This window comes from Echeneis naucrates, chromosome 22, assembly GCF_900963305.1.
Source record: "Echeneis naucrates chromosome 22, fEcheNa1.1, whole genome shotgun sequence".
Taxonomy (NCBI): domain Eukaryota; kingdom Metazoa; phylum Chordata; class Actinopteri; order Carangiformes; family Echeneidae; genus Echeneis; species Echeneis naucrates.
Genome location: NC_042532.1, coordinates 12,345,615 through 12,366,176, shown reverse-complemented (window position 1 = coordinate 12,366,176; position 20,562 = coordinate 12,345,615). Strand labels below are relative to the sequence as shown.

The 20,562-nt window shown below is 42.3% G+C and overlaps 1 protein-coding gene across 1 annotated transcript; it reads right to left on the bottom strand.

Moving 5' to 3' along the window:
* Window positions 1-6,186: 6,186 nt before the first annotated feature.
* On the bottom strand, window positions 6,187-18,416 carry peli2 (pellino E3 ubiquitin protein ligase family member 2). Its single transcript, XM_029493886.1, has 6 exons — window positions 18,111-18,416; window positions 13,027-13,156; window positions 10,479-10,580; window positions 9,566-9,763; window positions 9,293-9,481; window positions 6,187-9,092 (listed from the first exon to the last, which is right to left on the bottom strand). The coding sequence occupies exons 1-6, from the start codon at window positions 18,185-18,187 to the stop codon at window positions 8,514-8,516; spliced, it is 1,275 nt and encodes a 424-aa protein (XP_029349746.1). The 5' UTR covers window positions 18,188-18,416; the 3' UTR covers window positions 6,187-8,513.
* Window positions 18,417-20,562: the final 2,146 nt, after the last annotated feature.

Sequence of the window (20,562 nt, the reverse complement as noted above, 5' to 3'; positions counted from 1 at the left end):
TACATATAAAATTTGTCAACGGAAGTTTCTAAGATCAAAATTTGTTTGAACATAATATATCCACCATAGATTTTACTAGGTCTGATTGTAAACTCGAGGTGAGGGGGGTCATGTAGAAAAAAAAGTTCCAGTCGAGTAACCGCTGGCTGGAAATCCATGTGAGATGTGTGTCGGTGGGCGACTGTCACAACAGAGGCTACAGCTTTAAGTCTTCAGTATGTGTGTGTCCCTCACTTCACTGTGTGTTATTTCTTTTACAAAGTGTGAACCATTAAAAGACAGAAAGCGTTTTGTGGTATCTGACCTCTGTATAGTAGAGTTTTGTTTTATCTGGGGTTTTTTTTTTGTTTTTTTTCCCAAGTAGAAAAAAACATCACTTGTTGGCACAGCCTCCACTTCTTTCATTACCGGTGTGAGGCTTGGACCCGAAAGTGTCTTCCCCATTCTGTTCACTATTGTTCTTTTGTTGTAGATGCAACTTAAACCTGTTTTCTCAGTGTGCTGTGCTGTTGAAGAATCAGGTGAGTGATGTTCAATGCATTACAAGGGGCTCAATACAGAGGGCCAGCTTAAGAGTGTTGACAGTCCAGGTAAACCCAAACTCAAACATTGCTGTCAGCCTTATCCGATTTGGAGCCTTAAGAAAATGCCATAGTCACCACAGCCCCGTGAAACCTCCTGGGAGTTGAAGCATGATGAATGGATTTGTCTGAAATTACTGTCAAATGTTTTATTGTGACCAGATTTTCCTATTAGAAAATAAAAGAATGATTTTCTTGCTCTGCCTGTATGAAGAGAGAAAATAAATTAACTTTATATCTTGTAACACTACTTCATTTAAACATTATCGTTTGAGAGTTTAGCTGCTCAAACCATATATTGTCACAAAAAAAGTACCAGATTATAACTGAAGCAAGATACATGCACTCATAAATGTCTCACAAGTGTCCAGATTTCAGAGGTTCATAGGTGACTCTAATAAAGAAATTGCCCTATTGAACTGATAATAATCCCAGCCAACCATAAATGAATCTGATCCCTCAGTAAATTGAGCCCTTGGTGAGGTGGAGTGGTGTCAGCACCTAGCCAACGCTCAGATGGCTCTCTAATCCTCACTTCCCTCTCACCACCACCCTCACCATCTAATCAGTCTTGAACACACACATAATGCTCACATCCATTTGACACACACACAACCCAAATACTCACCCTTCCTCACACTTGGGCTCAGCCATTCAGTGTGATGTCACTGCTAATCCATGCCTGGTTATCCGCTGGGCTGCAGTGCTGGCAGAGGGATATGGGGAGGAGATGCAGTGAATTTGGGGAGGTGATTGTGGGGAGGGGAGTCATCAAGCACGTCATAAAGTCTTCTCAAAAACTACACTTCCATTTCCACCCCACCGCGCTGGAAACCAAAAGTATTTCACCCAGACAAAGTCGACAGCATACACGCACAAATGCTCAGTGGAGTGTTAATGTGAACATATATTCTAGCTCTGATAGGAAAAATAAAACACAGCTGCAAGCGTATTGACAGAGGCCTGTGGCTTGTATTCGAGGCAGGGGGATCATTAGAGAGCCTGCTGGATTAAGCACATCCTCCAAGCCCCCCACCCCCCATGCATCCAGAAAATGCAAGGGCCTTTTATTGACAGCTTGTCCAAAAAGAGGAATTACCCACATGGTTGAGGCCCTCGTTCCATATGGCACCAGGCTATTAACAAACATTAGTTGACTGTAACGGCAGTGGTATTAAATTCATTATCTTTTCAGATTATATGTGAGGTGTGTGATTTTGTGTACGTGTGTATGTGTGTTTGTGCGCGAATGATGCCACAGTGCATGTACACACACTCAGTATGTGCCAGTGTGTGTGATTAGAGAGTTCTAATGTTCCAGCTCTGGGGATTTGTAGCGTGAGATAAGAAAGGGCATTAATGGTGAATTGTGACGGTCCAGCAGAGCAAAACTGTTGTTTCAAATGTCTGTATGGTTCCTTTTTTCCGTCTGTTTTACTGTAACGGGCTGCATATTGTCTCTCTTTTTGTGCACTGTTTTTCCCCTAAATTGGCAAATACAAACAGGACAGCTATGCATGAGCAAGCGCCTTATACAACCAGAGTGAAATTCAATCTATTTGATTTTGTATTTTGCTCACTTACCACATATCTGTTTTAATCTTACCTTAAGCATCCTTGAAATGAGGTGTAATCCAGTTAAGCCTTTTGAATCTGCTTCACAGCCATATTGCACCCGTTTATAGTCACATAAACATTGTCACCACTAAACAGCTGCTCGCTGACAGTGTCCACAAGCCAAAATGCACATACTGGAGATGCCAGAAGGAGAAGCAGACACAGCAAAACATGTTTTTAGTGGAATAATAGGTAAGAAATATTAATACATTCGCGACTCTACAAGATAAAAGGCACATCATGATATGGCATTAAAAATAATCATAGAGATTTTCAAATTTGGTTATTTTGGAGCTAAAAACAATGACGTTTGGGATGAAATGTGTAATGGACATGGAGAGAGGCCTTGAACCAGCGAATCAGTCTTCAGAGAGATTAATTCTCCTCATTGATCCTGTTCTCATTACAAGAAGCAGGGGACTCAAACACATGTAATAAAAAGACTGACTGCTGTTCCTTTGTAACATTTGGCTACCTAAATGATCCTAAATAAGATAGATGACAAGGATAAAGAAAATCATAATCGGCATTTTGCACAATGGAACATAATAGTCTGTAGAGAACAAGGGACAACATACAGAGCTCCTGTTTCCATCGCCCGGAGCAGCACACCTAGTCGAGAGCAATTAAAATGAGAGGATTCAATTTTGTCAAACACCAGGAACCTAAGATAAATCTTGTATCTCATCTTCCAGCAGAGGACACTCCCTCGCACCAGTGCTATCATGTTTGTTATGGTATTTTTAAGAAACAGCTGGCTACTGACAGAATTGGTGTAACAACACCCTCCCCCAAATGACGCTAATCCCAATCATTTCAGTGTGAGACCCAGGGGTGAGGGAGAGGGAGAGTCGGGTGAGAGTGAATAAAAGAATGTCTCAGGCTGTAAATTTAGACAGAAGCAGGAGAGGGGAAGAGCAAGACAGCACGTCGCTGCATGGCTTCCATGTGGGAGCAATCCACTTACTTGAACTGATAAAGATTTAATTAACACAAGACTGCAATTACTCCATAATTAAAGTAATTTGTCCCCTTGTTTGGATGAGTAGGCAAGACGCCACATGTGCCTCTGCAAAGGCAGATGAGAGCAAGAGGGCATGAGGGACTCAAAGAGGTAGACAGTGTCCCACTTTAATGTTTGAATTTAATGCATGATTTTCCAAACCTATTTTCCCCTCATATGTTCTAATAAAATATTTGTATCAGCTTCTCTTTAGCCTGTGTTTATTTGCCTTTTATTTGACAACTCATTTGTTATTCATTGAGAAAGTAATAAGCTGAGTAGGCTGAGTACAAAGTATCATCAAGAGCCACATGAAATAGTAAATAGGCCTGATATAATCATAATCCTCTTCTGCACTGCGTACAGCTTTGAATTGTGTAACGTTACTGCCACAAACCTTGCTCAAGGTAAAGCAGAAAAATATTGAAACGAAAAAGTACAGTGACATTGTCTGACGAGCACAGAGCTCAAAAGTGTTGGCTGGTCCTGACTGAGGTGTTTGACTTTGGGGCCCAGATGAAGAAAAGTAGATGCAGCCTAAAGTGAAACATCACTACAGTGAGTGTGTTTCAGAGAAGAGAAAAGTCTTGAACAGTAGAGTCCAACACACTCTAGCGTGCCATGGCTGTCCAATTTACTGGAAGATTTACAGAAAAAAAAAAGACCTAAGTGTAAAACACAGAGAGAAAGAGGTGTCTTGTGATCACTTCTGAGGATTGAATGTGCTGTTGCTTAATGTATACAAGTGGCAGAGCACTATCTGCCATTTACAGATGACGATCTGCATATAATTTGCCCCAGCGGCATGCTGGGTATTTGAGGTAAATATCACAGCCTTCAACTTGCCCGCTAAAGTGTCCTGCTGATAGCTTGGCACACAGCCTACAGCCACCTGTGGCATTTCACGTTAGGTCTTAGAGCAGACGGGACACAGAAGGCGAACTTAGGATCTATCCTTTAAATGCAACTATAGCTGCAGGGAAAAGCTGAGTGACAGTCAACAGTTGCACCTTATATTTTCTGTTCTGCTTATAAACTCACAGCACAGACACAGACAGTCCTTCAACTGGACATTACTGTGAGGCCTCAGCTTTAGAAATAATTGTCAAACTATAATGCTCATTATGAACATTATGAGCATGAAAGTCATTTTTTCTTTTATGCTGCTTTGTGAGAGACATTCTCATTGAGGAGGCGCTTGGCTGATTTTACACAGGTCAGTTTATAACTCATGAAAGAGTATTGCTCAGCTAGTTATAACAGTCTGACTGAGTTGCATTTTGGGAATTGTAGGATTCAGCGGTTTTGGAGCCCAGCCTGATCTGTGGGAGCTAAAAGTCTGGGTCTCCTAGGCTATCTTTGTGAACAAAGAAATGGACTTTTAAAGGGTGGAACAGTTATCCTCTCTCTCGACCTATCTGATCATGTAGAACAGGTCTTGGGTTGGGAAGGAACCGTGAGGCCTCCAGGAGCCTGAGAACACCACGTCCCTTTCCCTCTCCGTTTAGATAAATAAGCTGTTATTAATGCAAACACACTTTTCAGTTAAAATAGAAATGCAGCTGAAATATGATCCTGCAAAAATGAAACTCCATGGCTGTGAAGAATGATTGTCTGTTTGAAGTTAATTATGGTCAAAAAGGTGATAATAGAGTGGCATGGTTCATGTCAACCTATTACAAAGCTTAGCATCAGCGCAGCCCATGAACATTAGTTTCTCATCCATAAAGCTGGTTCAAGAAAGAAAAAAAAAATATTATCATTGCACTTTATTTGCATAGCCCTGCCCTGCTTAAGGCAGGGGATCCACCAAACGATCTCAAAATTAGCATGCCGTCACCTTCAGTGTCTTTTCTGTCATTCAGAAAAACAGGCAAGTGTGCAGAGACATGAACCCATCTCCCATCTACTGCAGAAATGTTAATTAGGAAGCATGGCATCCCACAGCTCCACTCCTCTCCAAACGCCTAACTGACATGTTACGTATTTAAATCCCCTTCATGTGCCCTTATTATAGAGAAGACACATACAAGTGATGGAAATTGTCATCATCGTCATATATTATTTTTTTGCATGCATAGAAAAATAAAAGATAAAAATTCCTTACAACTGTGCACATGTATCAAGCATGTCTTATGTGGGCCGCCTGGATATAAATCTAAAATAAATCTGAAGAGAGCATAATTAATTAAATGGCATATGGAATGTAAAAGATAAAGTTCTAACTTTAAATTTACAGCCTACATATTTCTCCTGTGGCAGCCTAATTGCACATACGGAGAATTTTCAGGCATACACATACAGTACAGACATGTCAGTTTATTAAATTTACTTTATCTTGTTTCGGATGCATATGGGATGTATTTGTACTTTAGTCTTCTCTATCAAAAACACAACAAAAAAAAGGAAAAACCATCACTTCGATTTCTTTGCTGTGGTTTTGGCTCTTGATTAGTGAAGGCTAAGTGGTTTGGTGTGTACGCTGCCAACATGCCTATTGTTGAGGAAATAGTGTCCTCCTGTGGCTTCAGAGGGAAACTACAATATGCTCAGAACACCAGGGACGGAGACTCATATCATTTCCTATGGTAAATATGAAAATGGGATTGATAAGATAGAACACTAAATGTGAACCAAATAGACTTCAAGAAAATTACTTTCCTTATCTAAAAAAAAAAACAAAACTGTGTGATAGAGATATCAATGTTCAGGGACATTTTGCCAACCAAGATAGAAGAGCAATGCTCATATAGAGGAATGATGAAACACATACGTAACTGTGAATAAACATTGCAGCTGAACACAGCAGAGACATCTGGAGTTCAAAGGCAGTATATGAATAAAAAGAAGCAAATTCTCATCAACACCACATACCTCCTTAAAAATCAGTGAATCATTTTGAAATCATCTGTGTCCCAGAACGTTACTGGCAAGTCGAAGATTTCTCCAGACTGTCAGGCCTAAAATCGTTGAGACAACCAAGTCACTCCAGCATATTTTTAAAAAATATTTTTATTCTTTGCAAAAGAGGCATTGGGAGCATCAGTGCGTTCTATGGCTTGTGTACAGAGTTCCTGTAGGAGACAAAATCATAGAACAAGCCCTTCGGTGAAATGAGGGCCCCACCCATGTTTACCAAGGAGGAATGTTTGAGGCCGCCACTCCGCAGCTGTTACAGAACACAGTCTTAAGCAACGGGCACAGTGTTTGAGCTGAAAGTGTTAGAAAGGAATGCTACTGTACAGTATGTGGCTTGGTGTTTGACCATGCACGGCAGTTAAATCAAATCTGAAGAAAACCTCGTGATCTGGAAATGGTCTGTGGTGTAAGCAAAATGAAATACTGCTGATATATTTTTTAAATGCTAAGTTTGTTTCTCTTAGGAAGGAACTAAAAAGGAAAATATTCTAGCAGTGCATCGCTCCTGCTGAGATATTTTCTTTGTTTTGAAATCTTGGAGCCCTTAATCATGGTGGACCCTGTCCCTCAGCAATACCTCTGAATTTTATTCATCATGGAAGAACATTTGAATGCTAAAAAAGAAAAATGCCTGTCACATCTTATAATTTAATGCTCACTACTAAATTTGATAAGCTAATGGCTGAATTAATGCATTTGGATACACTTGATGTCGTCAACAGACTCGGTCTGGTATACCATCACAGAAGAATGCAGACTCGTCTCAGATTCTTTTGCTTCAATTCATCTGCTACTTTGTTTTGGACAACTTGACTCATCCACACAATAGACCTTACCAAATTTGGCCTTGAATGTGATAATATCATTATTCCCATGGGGCTAGTGTGTGAAACTGAACAGCCTTGACTGTAATCCAGAGCTGTCAACACTCCACCATAGCAGCGGTTTGGGTTTACATCTTGCATTTGGAGAGAAAACAGCTCCTCCTTATATTTGGTATAATCTCTGGATGCTGCTGAGACTGTGCCCAGGTTTGAGAGCGTAGAAATCATTGGATCAGACCCAGCATGGGATAAAGCTAACAACAGTGCAGACCGAATACAGTACACGTGTGGGGCAGAGACAAAGTATGCTAGCAGGCTAGCAAGCAGGTGTGGTTATGGCATATTGTTGTACAGTTCCAGTTACTCTTTCACTGCAACTTTGCTGCCCTACCTGTACCTTTAATGCCATCAAAGAAAAGTTATATAAATGAAGCACCAGCAGTGAGGAGAATCAATGTGTTTCAGTACATTCATTGTGACACTGCAAGCTTGGTTTCACTCCTGTGTTCTCTCTGGTAGCATTTTGGGTGGTGGGCAAAATCATGGAAAGGGGATTGGGGTAAAAGTGATGTTGGGCACTTTAGACAAAAGCCCAAAGACACCCACACAGTTTGACCCACACACACACACACACACACACACAATTACACATGCACGCACCCACTCAGATATCCTCACACACATTATTTAGCAGGAGAAAAATATATTAACATTTCCATTACAAAACAGTACAAGGGCCTCAGTGTAGTAAAATACCTTATCTGTCAGATAAAAACGTGGAGAAGAATCCATGTGGGTTGTCATTTCCATTTGTCTACTGTATGCAAAACTAACTCTCTTAGCCTTCAGCAAAATATCTCTTCTCATTTATGAAAATTATTCACAGATTACTGAAAAATACCCCCCACTCCCTTTAAAGTATGTTCAAACAGAAGCAACCTCTGGAGAGCTACATGATCCAGATGCCATTAGGGGCTAAGGCCATGAGGCCATTGGGGAGCACTTAACTAGTTAGCCATTAGATCACAGGATTCTTCTGGCTTCTCGTAGCCAACAGTCCAGCTGTCTGGCTCTGTAAAAGCTTTGCCTCAGACCCTCAAGGAACTAGCCTATAAAACCCCGCCCCTCTTTCTCGAACAGACTGAAGTACACCTGCTCACTATTATCTGGTTCAGTCTGACACCACAATCTTAATTCTACGACCCTCTGGTGGAAAACCAGCAGCCATTGTTGTTTAGCTCAGTGCTAGAGCTTTGTTTAAAGCAGTTGGTTGGCTGGACAGTTGTCAGGTGAAACAGTATATCAGTCTGGCGGAGCCAGGGATGTGTGGTCCAGTGTGCTCCACATCTCCGTATCCCGCAGTGGCCATCCAAACAGCCACAAGAGGCCCTCAACAATCTGTAATGGCTCTCTGTTGTGCAGAATCCACAGTATATAACCAGAATTCGAGAAGACTTACTCCTTTCCACAACTAGTTTACACGAACAAAAGAAAGCACAAAATAATCTGAACAGTTTCACAGCATATTGGCATTCCTGTTTAATCTCTGCCAGAGCAGGACGCTTCAACTCAGTCCACTGGGCCTTGGAAGATTAGCTTGGAACAGCCCTGAGTGAGGCTGAGCTGGGTGGCACAGAAAGGACAAGCGGCGTGGAAGGCGTGGGTGCCGTGTGGCAAAGGGATCTCTGCCCAGTACTTGACTGATTTCTCTGAGCACACGTGTCCACATGGCACAAAGGCATGTGTGGGGGCACCTGTGTCCACGTAGAAGGCCGGCTCACAGCCCAGCCACAGTGGTACATAGGGCCCCACCACCCTGCACATGGGACATTCTCGCTGTGTGTTGGGTTCCTGCTCTGACCGGTGGCCCCAGTTGTGGTAACCATGCACGTGGCCACAGGCTAAGTAGACCCAAGGCTGCTTGTCCTCCAGAGAGGAGAGGGCGCGGCTGCGCTGCATACTTGGGAAGGCAAGGGTGTTGAGACCTACAGGACACTGGGGTCGTGCTGCGTTGATCTCCTGCCTGAGGGCCTCCAGGTGCTTTTGGGTGGGAGTGTGAAAGAGGCCTTCTGCTGTACGCCACAGCAAAGTTGCTCCACAAAGATCAACCAGAGAACCATCCTGCAGTATATTGTTCTCATTCTCCACCTGCAGAGGGTGTTGTAGGAAATACAGATATAATTTAACTTGGCAAAAGAAAAGCAAGAAACCTTATGCCACGCATGTGACTATCATCATAACAGAATGGGTGACTTAAGAAACATGTGCTTAATATTTTTTTTAACGCTTCACTTATGTCCAGGGAACATTTGTGCTGTACCATATACGCCATATTTGAAGATACTGACCAGTTTGCCTGGGGTCTGTGCTGAGCGGGTCTCTCTCAGTGTATAAACATCCCCACAAACAGAGATCTCTCTCCATACGCCAGGCTTGGATTCTTCAGTGAACCCACCCTTTGGGTGCATTACCAGCACACCATTGGTTGTTAGGCCGTCCATGTGACCATCAGGATTTTTCCATTTTGCAGCTTTTTCCTATGGGCAAGACAGAGCACAGATGGTGTTAGAACATTATTACAGCTACTGTATATCTACTGATGTACACCAACTACTAATTACCCCAAGGAAGATGTTTTTGGAGGAGTCAAATCCAGCTGCATAGAGGCGAGCAGTGAACGGGGGAGTTCGCTCACAGACAACTCGACAGGCAAACCGGGAGATGGTGCTCTGTGTGATGGGAGTCTCTTCTCCTTCCTGGCCTCCTGCTATAGTGTCAGTCACCACAAAGTCTATGGGGCTCTCTGTTGATCGTCCAATCTACAAAACACAGTCATTTGTCAAAGTCATGCTATATCGTTATACTGTTTCTAGTAGTACCGCATCAGTACATCAGTATGGCACAAGCAGTGGATTCTTTTTCATTCCATGCAGACCTTTGAACTCTAGACTGCTTTGCTTTCTGGCATATCAACCTTTTGCCAGTCTGACATTTCAAACAGTGTTTCTCTGTGTGTGCCTGCATGTCTGTTTATGTTTAGCGTGGTAGCACGGGTAGTCAAGTGGTTAGTGTGCACCCAACATGATTGAGTTCAACTGCGGCCCGTGGACTTATGCTGCATGTCATTTCCCTTCTCTGCTTCCTGTTGGCCTCTGTGCCACTTAGTGTCTGAATAAAAGGTCTAAAAATTCCAAAAGACAGCTGTGTCTTTCTTTGCATTTTTCTAGTGTTGGGTAAGATGCATGGACACTATACAAGCCTGAGTATGAAGCACGTGTCTGCAGTGCGGACTCCCCTGTGGTCATCATCTTGTTGTACATTCATATTAATGCTACAGACAGAAGGGTTGACATTACATGCACAGAGGACATGCAGTCCCTGGAGGACAATGAGGTTCAAGAGGGGAAATGATAACAACATGTGCATATATTTTTGGGCCACATTACATTTAGTACAATAAATCAAATCTAGAGAATTCATTGGATTGTTCAAATCACATGAAAACCTCCAATGTGTCATCACCGTGGGATTTACCTGAAACATGTCTGTGTCTTTATCATGACTGTATTCCACCACTACCGTGTGGTTCCTGGACAGTGTGTAGGAGATGCTGTGTTGTCCTTTACAGTTTACAGCCTGAAATATAACAGATAAACATCTCAGTCACCACATGCTGTGATACCATATGACAACATATCAAATACATACTGTCTGGGTGAAGTAACACACTACCAAAAAATAATGGCATAACACTTAGATACAAACAGAAACAATGTCTTGTGCAATCAATTATTCCTTACTGTTTGAAAGTTTGAAATGCTGGGGGAAAATCCAAATGCACTATCAATTTGAAATGCATGGACCTAAATTGATGACCTGGATCTTAATCCTCTTAATTACAAAAGTATTCTTCTGCTTTTTGTTTGGTGATTTCTTATAGCATAGGCTAAAGCAAGACTAGTTGTGACCTATGCTATTATTTCTTCATCTAATTTTATGGCAAGAATTTCTGGAAGTGGACCTGGAAAGAACAAATAAAATTATGATGACAGTGACTATAATCTGTCCACCGGTCCCAGGTAACACACGCTTGTTCACCATCTGCGCCGCCTCACTCATCATGATGAGAAGGGGTGGGTAAATGCCACACAGGCCCAGCTCCCATCAACACTTAACCATGTGCCACTATCTTCCACTCTAATCTGCAAACTCCATTTTCCAAAAGGCCCCCCTCCCTTTCTTTGTCACGTGCAGGAGGAAAAGAGTGGGAGAGAAAGTGGGTCACCAGTGCTGCCACACTCTGCTGTAACATCAGAGACAGATGGGGACAAATGTCATCAACACACACAGTCTTGTCTTGACTACACTGCTACAAACAAATGGTGTTCCACCTGTTCAACAACAAAAATAATTTTTTACATGCTCCAAAAGGGGTTATATAATTAGACATGTATAAGGTATGTTTTTATAAGCATAACACCCCACACAGTAAAAATAAAAACAGTCATGGGCAAACAAGCCCCGAAAGAAAGCCAATACAAACAATCAAATGGAGTCATTGAGATCAAGCACGGAGATGAGAAAGCAGGGGCCTGAATTTGAATAGGAGGCTGGCAGTGGCAGCATGGGAGCTTCTCATTATCTGTCATGAACACCAGAGTGTGCACAGACACGTGAGCTTTCCCTCTCAGTTTCCCAGACAATACTCTCAGTCATTCGTACGAGGCTACAAAACTGTGAGGGAACAGGATTTTTTAGGAATAATATTAAAACAAAGGCACATCCTGTTGTCTTGTGAGGCAGAGCTATATTTGACTGCGTGTACAGGAAGTGCTGGGGAAGCCAATTGCAACAGCTTCCTCCTCAGTTCACCCTCCCAATCCCAGGCCTGGTGGCAGGGTGGCAGAGAGGAACAGTAAAAGGGGAAGACGGTTAGAGCATTTCAGATAAACAGTCCCAAACAATCTGTCACCAACTGTTTAAACTGCACAGTTTGTCCAGTTGAGACTTCATCTAATTTCCAACTGCTTTCCTGTCAGGGTGGTGGGGAGCGCTGGAGCCAAGCCCGGTGGGCCTCTTGGGTGACAGCGGGGTATACCCTGAACAATTTGTCAGTCTATTGCACCGCCAACATATAGAGACATACAGAGACACACACTCACACCTACAGGCAATTTCACCAGCTAAGGTGGATGTGCATGTCTCTGGACTATGGGAGGAAGCCAGAGTACCTTGAGGAAACCCACAAAAACACAGGGAGAGCATTTAAACGCTGCACACAAAGAATCAAACTCTTGCTCTTCTTGCTGTGGGGCAGCAGCGCTAACCGCCATATTGCCATGCTGCCCACTCAGTTGAGACATGCAGTCAAAATAGTCATGTAGAGAACAACACTGTTCTGGTCTGATCTGAGAAATAATGAAATTGTGAAGCTGATTCAAAGTTGATTGAAAACTAACAGTTTTTGCAATTATAAAGCCCTTGTCACAGATAGAAACTCTGCAGATATCAAAAGTCAAGTTCTGATCCAAGGTGAGAGAAACCTGAACCAGAGTCCTTTTGGCCAGCAAGCTGAAATCTCTGCAAAATGTTTAAAATATTGGCCTCGAAGTGCAGAGGTAAGCATGTCCTCCAGCTTGCTTAGCAGTTTTGCTTGAGAACCAAAGGCATGAATGCAGGGAGACATGTTATACTTGATGGGGCAGTTTCTGGCAGCTACTCTGGTGCATAGAAAAAGCTATGAGGCCTTCTTATTAACTGCAGCCTGGAAACGTCAACTTTAAGCCCTGCCAACAATAATGTTAATGGGCTTTCATCATCCTTCATAAGCAATTAAATTTAAAAATATCTGGTGCTGCTGTGAAAAATTCAGTTTTAGGTTTCCCCATCTAAAATTGTCTCAGTTCACTAACAATATGATTTCAAAACTGGCTAAGTACATTGACAAAATTACTCATCACGCTTATTTACCCATTTCCATGCTTGTATATACATTTAAAATTATACATTAGAAGAGAAGCAGAAATTAGTTAATTTCCACAGTCTATTCATTAAATCACTCATCTTCTGATCTGTTCTGTACCTTGCTGGCCTGGGGTGTGTTGAGGATGTGCACAGTGCTCGGCTTAACACCATTGGCTTTGGTCCTCCTGTATAGCGCAAATCTGCTTTTCCGTCTACCCCGATCTCCGTTGGGCAGAGAGCCATTGTACCTGTCACAGAGGGGGATGGGTTGGAGGGAAAGAACAGTAAATTCACTGCTAATTTTTTTTTCCGTTTACAAAAATGCAAACAGTGTTTGTAGCTGCAAAAAGATGTGTCGAATGAGATTTACAGGGAAAATTCTTATAATCAAAAAACAAGTAAACATGGAGAATTATAAACATTCATGCATTTTGAAAAAGGGCTTTGCCACGCATTACATCACTGGCAATCTAATGCACCCTATTAGCAGTCTAAGCGTTACCTTGGATAATGTCTCTTATTACATAATGCACTTTCTGCTTGTGATTCTAGTGAGCTAGCTGTGTATGAACGGCAGCTGTTCTTTTGCTCTGTGTCCCAGGCAGGAACCAGTTTTAAGATTCACGTCAGGTCTGCAATCACTTTGGGCACACATGCAGTCTGGGTGGAGAACTGCCTCACATGGCTGAAATACAATCTTCAAAGCTGAATTTTATGCACAGATACAGACAGCTAAGATCTCAATTTCAAAGCCTCAGCTCCACCAAAGAATTATCTGAGGCTGCTCAGTTTTTACTTCTTAGTCCTAGACTTTGACTTATATGCTTCAGTCTGGTGTGAATCATCTAGACTAGGGTGCTCCTTGTGAATGAAGAAGCCCCTTCCGGTAGGACTGGTTGTCTCCCCATTCACCAGCTGGTTCTTACAGCTGGGACACCCCATGCTTTACTCCCATCCAACACACAGACCTTCTGTCACTCCCATGTAACCAGTGTGCTGAAGGGGAAGAGAAAAAAAAATGTAACAAAATGAGATCTCATTTAAACCCTCCAGTTTACGTAGTAGTGCATTTCACAAGGCAGTAAACTCTAACAATCACTACACAATCTGACTCTTTGTTGCAACATAAATACAACAGTAGTAACAAGAACCTCCTTTTGCTTGTCTCTACCTCCCTCCCAAGCTGGTCCACCTGTCCCATGTCTCTACATGGCTGGCCAGGCATGAAAACACATGGACCCAGTCAGCACAGTGCACAAAACTGGCCTGTAGGGCAAGCCACCCACAGAGAGCGAGGGAGGCACTGGATGGCACCAAGGACAGAACTACAACCAACACATTGTGGTAGACAGATAAACTATGTTATTATCTCTTCTAGCTTGTATTACCTTTAACATGTTGAGACATCTACTCTGGGAACAAGCTGAAGATCAGAGGGCACATCAAAACTGAAGGAAGACAAAAGATTTTCTATGGTGTTCCATATCCAGTGGCTATTAATAAACTGATGATCCTGAGTCTAAAGAAGATCCATGTGATTTTTAATGATACCTCAGTAACAAACACACTGTAAAGCTAATTTAACAGTGTGTTAAATATATTCCAATTTTATTAAGGCTGTCCTAGAAACTGCCCACCTAAATAAAGAGCAGCTACTGTAGGCCTACATATTGTTCTGATTTCTATTTAGTTAAGGGAAACTATTTGCTGAATACCTGGATGTCTCACATACAGCACCCAATCAGATAATAGGCAGCTTAGTGTTTTCACCATGCTGAATTAATATTGCTGAATATAACCATGGCTCCCTAAGCAATGGCACACATGCCTTCTATTATTCATCATTACATTGACAAACAATATTCTGTCATCCAGGAACTGCAACTGTCACATTAGCTAGGACAGGCTCTTTAGAAATCTGCTCCAAATAATTGTGACTGTTTTCCCTTTTGACCTGTGCCAGACAGACAGAGGATTTACCTTCCAATACTTAGGAGCAGGGATTAGAAGACTCTGGTGTATCACCTATCCTCCAGGGTTCCACTAAGGAGCCAACAGCACCTCCCACCTCTTATGCTAACATGAAAGGCTAGTGTTCACAGTATGAGGGGGAGATATGCAGAGTAGTAACACTCATGAGCATAACACAGACACAGGGCACAGGGTGGCACTGCAGGGTCATAGAGGATGTCACAGGAGCCTGGTGATGCTGAGTAGTAAGATGCTAAGTGTTTCGTATATGCCAATGTAAACTTTATAATTTAATCTACAGTGCTCCCTAACTTTATGGGAGATACCCAGCTAGTGACAGTCTGAAAGCAAAGAACCGGCCAACTGATTCAAGCTGCTGCTGCCTTAAGTATCCATCTGACTGATCTGACCCTGCACAGAACAGTGACACTACAACTACACCTTCACTCTGACTTTCGATTAAAGGAAGGCGAAAGGATCACACTTCTCCTTGGATGAATAAAAAAAGGCATCACAGCTCAAGATTCAGTGCCAGTTTGTACCAAAGATGACTCCAAGTTGATTTGTTCACTTCCTTCTCCAAACATATGAAAGAGAAACAGGCAAGGTTCAATCAATAGTCCCAGTCTCTAAGCCACAATAGACAGAGGAAGCTGAGGAGAGGCAAAGGCTGGGTCCTGATCAATCCATCCTTTTATTTCCAGGATACCCACACACAGCACCCCCTCCCTTTCACTGACCAGCAACAATCCACCCAGGCAGAGATGGGGGCAGCCATGCAAGTAATAAGAGCCACCTCAGTCGTGGCAACAAACCACTGAGGGAACTGCTGCTCAAACACCCTTTGTTCCATGCTGTCAGCTATCTTGTCTGCAATCAGTTTTATCAATGGGATGTGATGACATGGCAGTGATTATACACCCATCACATCTGATTCAAATATGTGTCTTTATGTCAAGAGAAAGAACAAAAGCCTCAGCTTCAAATGTGCCACAGGCTCCGCCCTGGGTAATAAGTAGTCAGCACTTTTTGGCCCTTATAGCAAGCATTATGACAGGGAGTATATGGGTGGAGGGTAAGGGACAAAGCCACATCCATCCATTCTCTGTGTACACTCTTAATTTGCAACTCTTTTCAAGCGCTTTAAACCAACCAAATAAACAATTTTTATTCTAAATAACTGCCAAAAGAGTTTCACTCCTGGACAAACTCATTGCTGATACCATATAGGTGCTTTCAGATCATTTGTTGCAGCTGTTTCTCTTGACAGTTTATTGATATAAACGTGATTATAAATATCTGGCTCCAGCTTTTCATTAAGAAATCCAGAAAAAGCGGCTTTGAAATAGTTGAAACATAAATAAAAACCCACAACAGCATTTAATTGCTGGCAAGATGACAAGATGATGTTTTGCTCTTACCTCAATAGATGAAAGGCACATTGTTTGAAATTTTACAATCATATTGCCGATATGATTCTTCAGTAGAAATGCCAAACGTATGAAACCTAAGAAGAATATATGTCCTTTTTTTTCCCCCACTTAACTCGCAAACAAAAGAAGACAACAAATTCACATCTTGTGTGTATATATATATATATATATATATATATATATATATATATATATATATATATGTCTTAATGATAGAGATATTTGCCAAGTGGCGGCAAAATTCAACCAAGATCTTTTCTATATCTAATAAGAAGAAAATGTACAAGGCATATGATGACTTTCGATTAACTTTTGCGTTCATTTGAAACAAGGGATTATAATTCATCGACAGAAAATGAATACACACACTGGTAGTCAGCGTGAAGCCCTAACAGTTGCATTTTCTCCACTCTTGGGTGCAATATGGAGATGTAATTCTGGTTATTTATATGATTTGGGGGGGCAGAGATTTAATTTGTGCTAATTTGTTAACCAACTAATATGAAGATCATTGTAGTAGCAGTGCTACTTAACAGTTTTCAATACACTACTATGTCCAAATTTCGATTACCGAAAACAAACAGGCCACTTAAGGCTTTTACATAGAATTATAGATTATTGTTAAAACTTTACGCATAATTATTCTAATGGTACATAATAATATAAATCACTAAAATTGTAAAAAAAAAAAATCGTATATTATTTGCAGTGTTCCTGTAATCCCTTCCTTACAGCCGTAACTGAAAAAAAAAAAAAATCACTGTCACAGAAATGACAATCTTTGACAGAGGCTATTTATGGCAGTAGGACAATTTACACTGTAAGGAAACATTAGTTGATTCGCAGACTTGAGCAGACCATTTATACTGTAATGCTGGCCTTACCGTCTGGGGATGTGTCCTGGCTATATTTTTAATATGATTTCAAATTAAGGATGTCTCCATTGTATCTTGTAACGGTTAGGCTTCCCCAGCAGGCATTAGATGAATGTGGATGAAATGAAGTGTTTTGTTGGGATATCCAACTTGTCCATGAAGGTTGTCAGTCATCCAGGCCATCTTAGTCTTGGAGTGTTTAGTGGGAAGCAGCTGGACTTATTGTGTTGTTTGAAGACATTTTGGGCTCCTTCAGTTCTGAGGGTCAGGTGCTGAACACTGACCCTCAGCTGAAGAAGTCCAGCTGCTTCCCACTAAAGATGTCCAACTTGTGTGGGACCGTAAGAATCGTCTGAATCTTGTCAGTCAAATCGGATGTCCTTGGAAAAATACCTGTGAGCCACGCAGAGTCCCACATAGTTTTGAATAAAGGAAGTACCCTCGGGGCTGGGGGAGGGGGCCGTTACCACTTCCGAATTCCTTAAAACCCATGAATCCGACTTTAACGTGGGAAGGACGCAGCGGAGCGGCGGTGTCTGTTTCTCGGATGTCGCCGCGGCGCCGCTCGCAGATGTTCGGTAATGAAACGTCACTGACTCGGCAAAACCAAAGTGAACATGTTTGTGAAGGCGCACGTGTCCGATTTGTTGAGTAACGTGAGCGCGTCAACGCCGCTCCGGGGCTTGGTGTTATTTTTCCTCCACGCAGATATGTCCAGACAAACGTATTTCCATTCAAATAAAAACATACCATTATTCTCACTTCACTAACGGAACTTACCGCCGCTTAGCCAAGTTAGCTGCGCCAGAAACTTCCCCAAGATAAATTACTCGTTTTCAGGGCGATTGGGAAAGTTTCTCCCAATCAAATAAATAAATAATTAAACAAGTCATAAAGATATTAATCAGATCGGCTGGACTCACCCCAGCACCACCAGCTCCCCGTATTTGACCGGGTCTTTGGCCGGGGCGCAGTGCTCCTCCTGGCTTGACGAAAACATGAGGCTTCACCGTGTAACGTTAGCTGTACAGTGATGTCGGCGGCTCAAAAATCACCAGGACTCCCCGTCGAAAACACACCGCACACTCGCATTTCAGACCGTATGTCCGACGACATCTATCTGAGAGCTCCCCACCCACCGACACCTTTTAAAAAAAATCCAGTTCCCTGTAAGCAAACTGCCCGGAAAGTTCGTTACTGTGACATGGCAGAACTGTAAGTTAGTTGGCGGTTGAGTCCGCTCTGAGGCAGATACGAAAACAGCGAGGAGCAGGGCCGGACCGTACCACTCTGTGTGTGGGGGGGTGGTTCATTACCTACTTTTGGTTCAAAGGTGTGTCCCGGACCAAGCTAGGGTTTATATATTTATCTAAAGGTATTAACGTGAACTAATGAAGTTACATCGCGCTTCGTTCACTCCAGAGTAACGAGGATTAATGAGCGCGGAGTGCAGCTCTCTTCTTGCACCACCTCACATGGTCCGTGGGTCGCACTTTGTGTTATGTAAACAAAGAGTACAATCTGGGAATTCTTACAGCGATCATACTTTACCTGATGTGTTTGTAAAGTTCCCGGGATTTGACAAGAACACACGTCCGTCCGGTTTTTTTTTTTTTTGTTTGTTTGTTTTTTGCACGTCCGTTTCAGTAGAACGGAAAGCACCACACAAGTTGGATATGACTACCGTGTATAAAGTTACACAGTGAGCCTGGAGAAGGTGGGGCAGTAACAGTGGGAAACACATGGGGGAAATAATCATCCTGGTACATTTCCTGACTCAGATAATTTGCAGAGTGTAAGAATGGTGAAATCAGATTTACTCATTTTGTTGCTGAACCCCTTGGGTCGTGTTGCTTTATTTCATTATGACTTGACTGCAGTTAACAAATGCACAATTGATTATGTAACCCCGTGATACCATCATTGATCTATTAAGACGTTTATTTTCACAGCTTCATGCTGCTGTCAAGCTTCTTGTTTTCATTTGCCCCAATGGATAAGTCGGTGGCCAACAGACATGCTTTTTTTTTCTTATTTGCAAAAAAAAAACAAAAACAAATCCATCTATTAACAACACCAATTCCTAGTAACCCCTTAACTGTGAAATTTCTGCTCTAGAGAAATACACACAGCTTTCCAAATGTTACGAAAAGTCCACATCCTCTTTGAGGATGTCAAGAACTTCTTAACTTCGGATATCTCACATGTCCAGTTGTTGTCACACCTTTCTGACGAATGTGCCACTTCTCTACTTTTGTCTGATTTTCTCATCAACACTTTACTGCCCCTGTCTTGTTTTCACAAGAATCTACATTGCTGGAGGTGAGGTGCCTTCTCTGTTTCACACCCCCTCATTGGTCCCATTGCCTCTACAATTATTGCCTGCTGTTTGAACTGGTGCTCGGTTTCAAAGCGCAACAACACCTTCCATAAAAACAAAAGGTAGTGAGGTCACACTGGGGCCCATGGAAGCATGTGCCTCCCCACTTTTGTGTTTTGTTACCCTGCAGCACTGTAAGATACAGCATTGGGTTTTTTTTCCCCCAAATTATAAGCAACTCAACTCAGATTAATCCACAGCATGTGTTGGTTCTGTTCATAGCTGCACATACTTGTCCATTAATAGTACAGAGGAGTGAACTCCCGCTTCTTCAGCAGTTGTGCACAGGGATCAGGCTGCATTAGGCCTTTAACTACAGGCCTAGAGCCTAGCCTGAAAGCTGTGCATATAATGAATGTTTACTGCTCTTTTGTGTCACTGTCTCTTTCCGTTTTGCTTTTATCCATGATGCATTGTCTGTGTGAAAGAGCACTACAGTCTTTTCTGACTGTTTGACTCACCCTTGCATATAAACACACACACAGTGGAGTTGGGGGGTGGGGATCAAAGAATCTCTAGCACATACCACACTGATGGAGAGCAGATGCAGGGAGTGGGTTGCTTTGCTGAAGTTGCGCTTGGCCTAGTGTGAGTGCAAATCTATGTTTAGGAGGAGTCAAATGTTACCAGGCAAAAAGCAACCAGAGCACATATTAAATTGCAGTGACTGAGACTTACAGCACGAACAATGGTGACACAGGAAGCACAAGGGCCCCATTAACTTCCTTGTTGGTCTTTGCCAGATATAATCTATCTGGCTTTCTATAGAAGTCATGAGACTGGAAATCTCTGAGTCAGGTTTCTCCCACGATGTTAAGTGCTATGTCATTTACACCTCTATGATGTCGTGTCTGGTTTTTTAGGGGAGCTTTGAGCCTTTTATGGCAAAAGCAACAGTGTTTGTTGACATCAATTTGTACATTTTTGTGGTCATCGTAGTACTAAACGCCCTGCAAACTGCCTATTAATTTTATTCAGAGGGATTGTATTTAAGC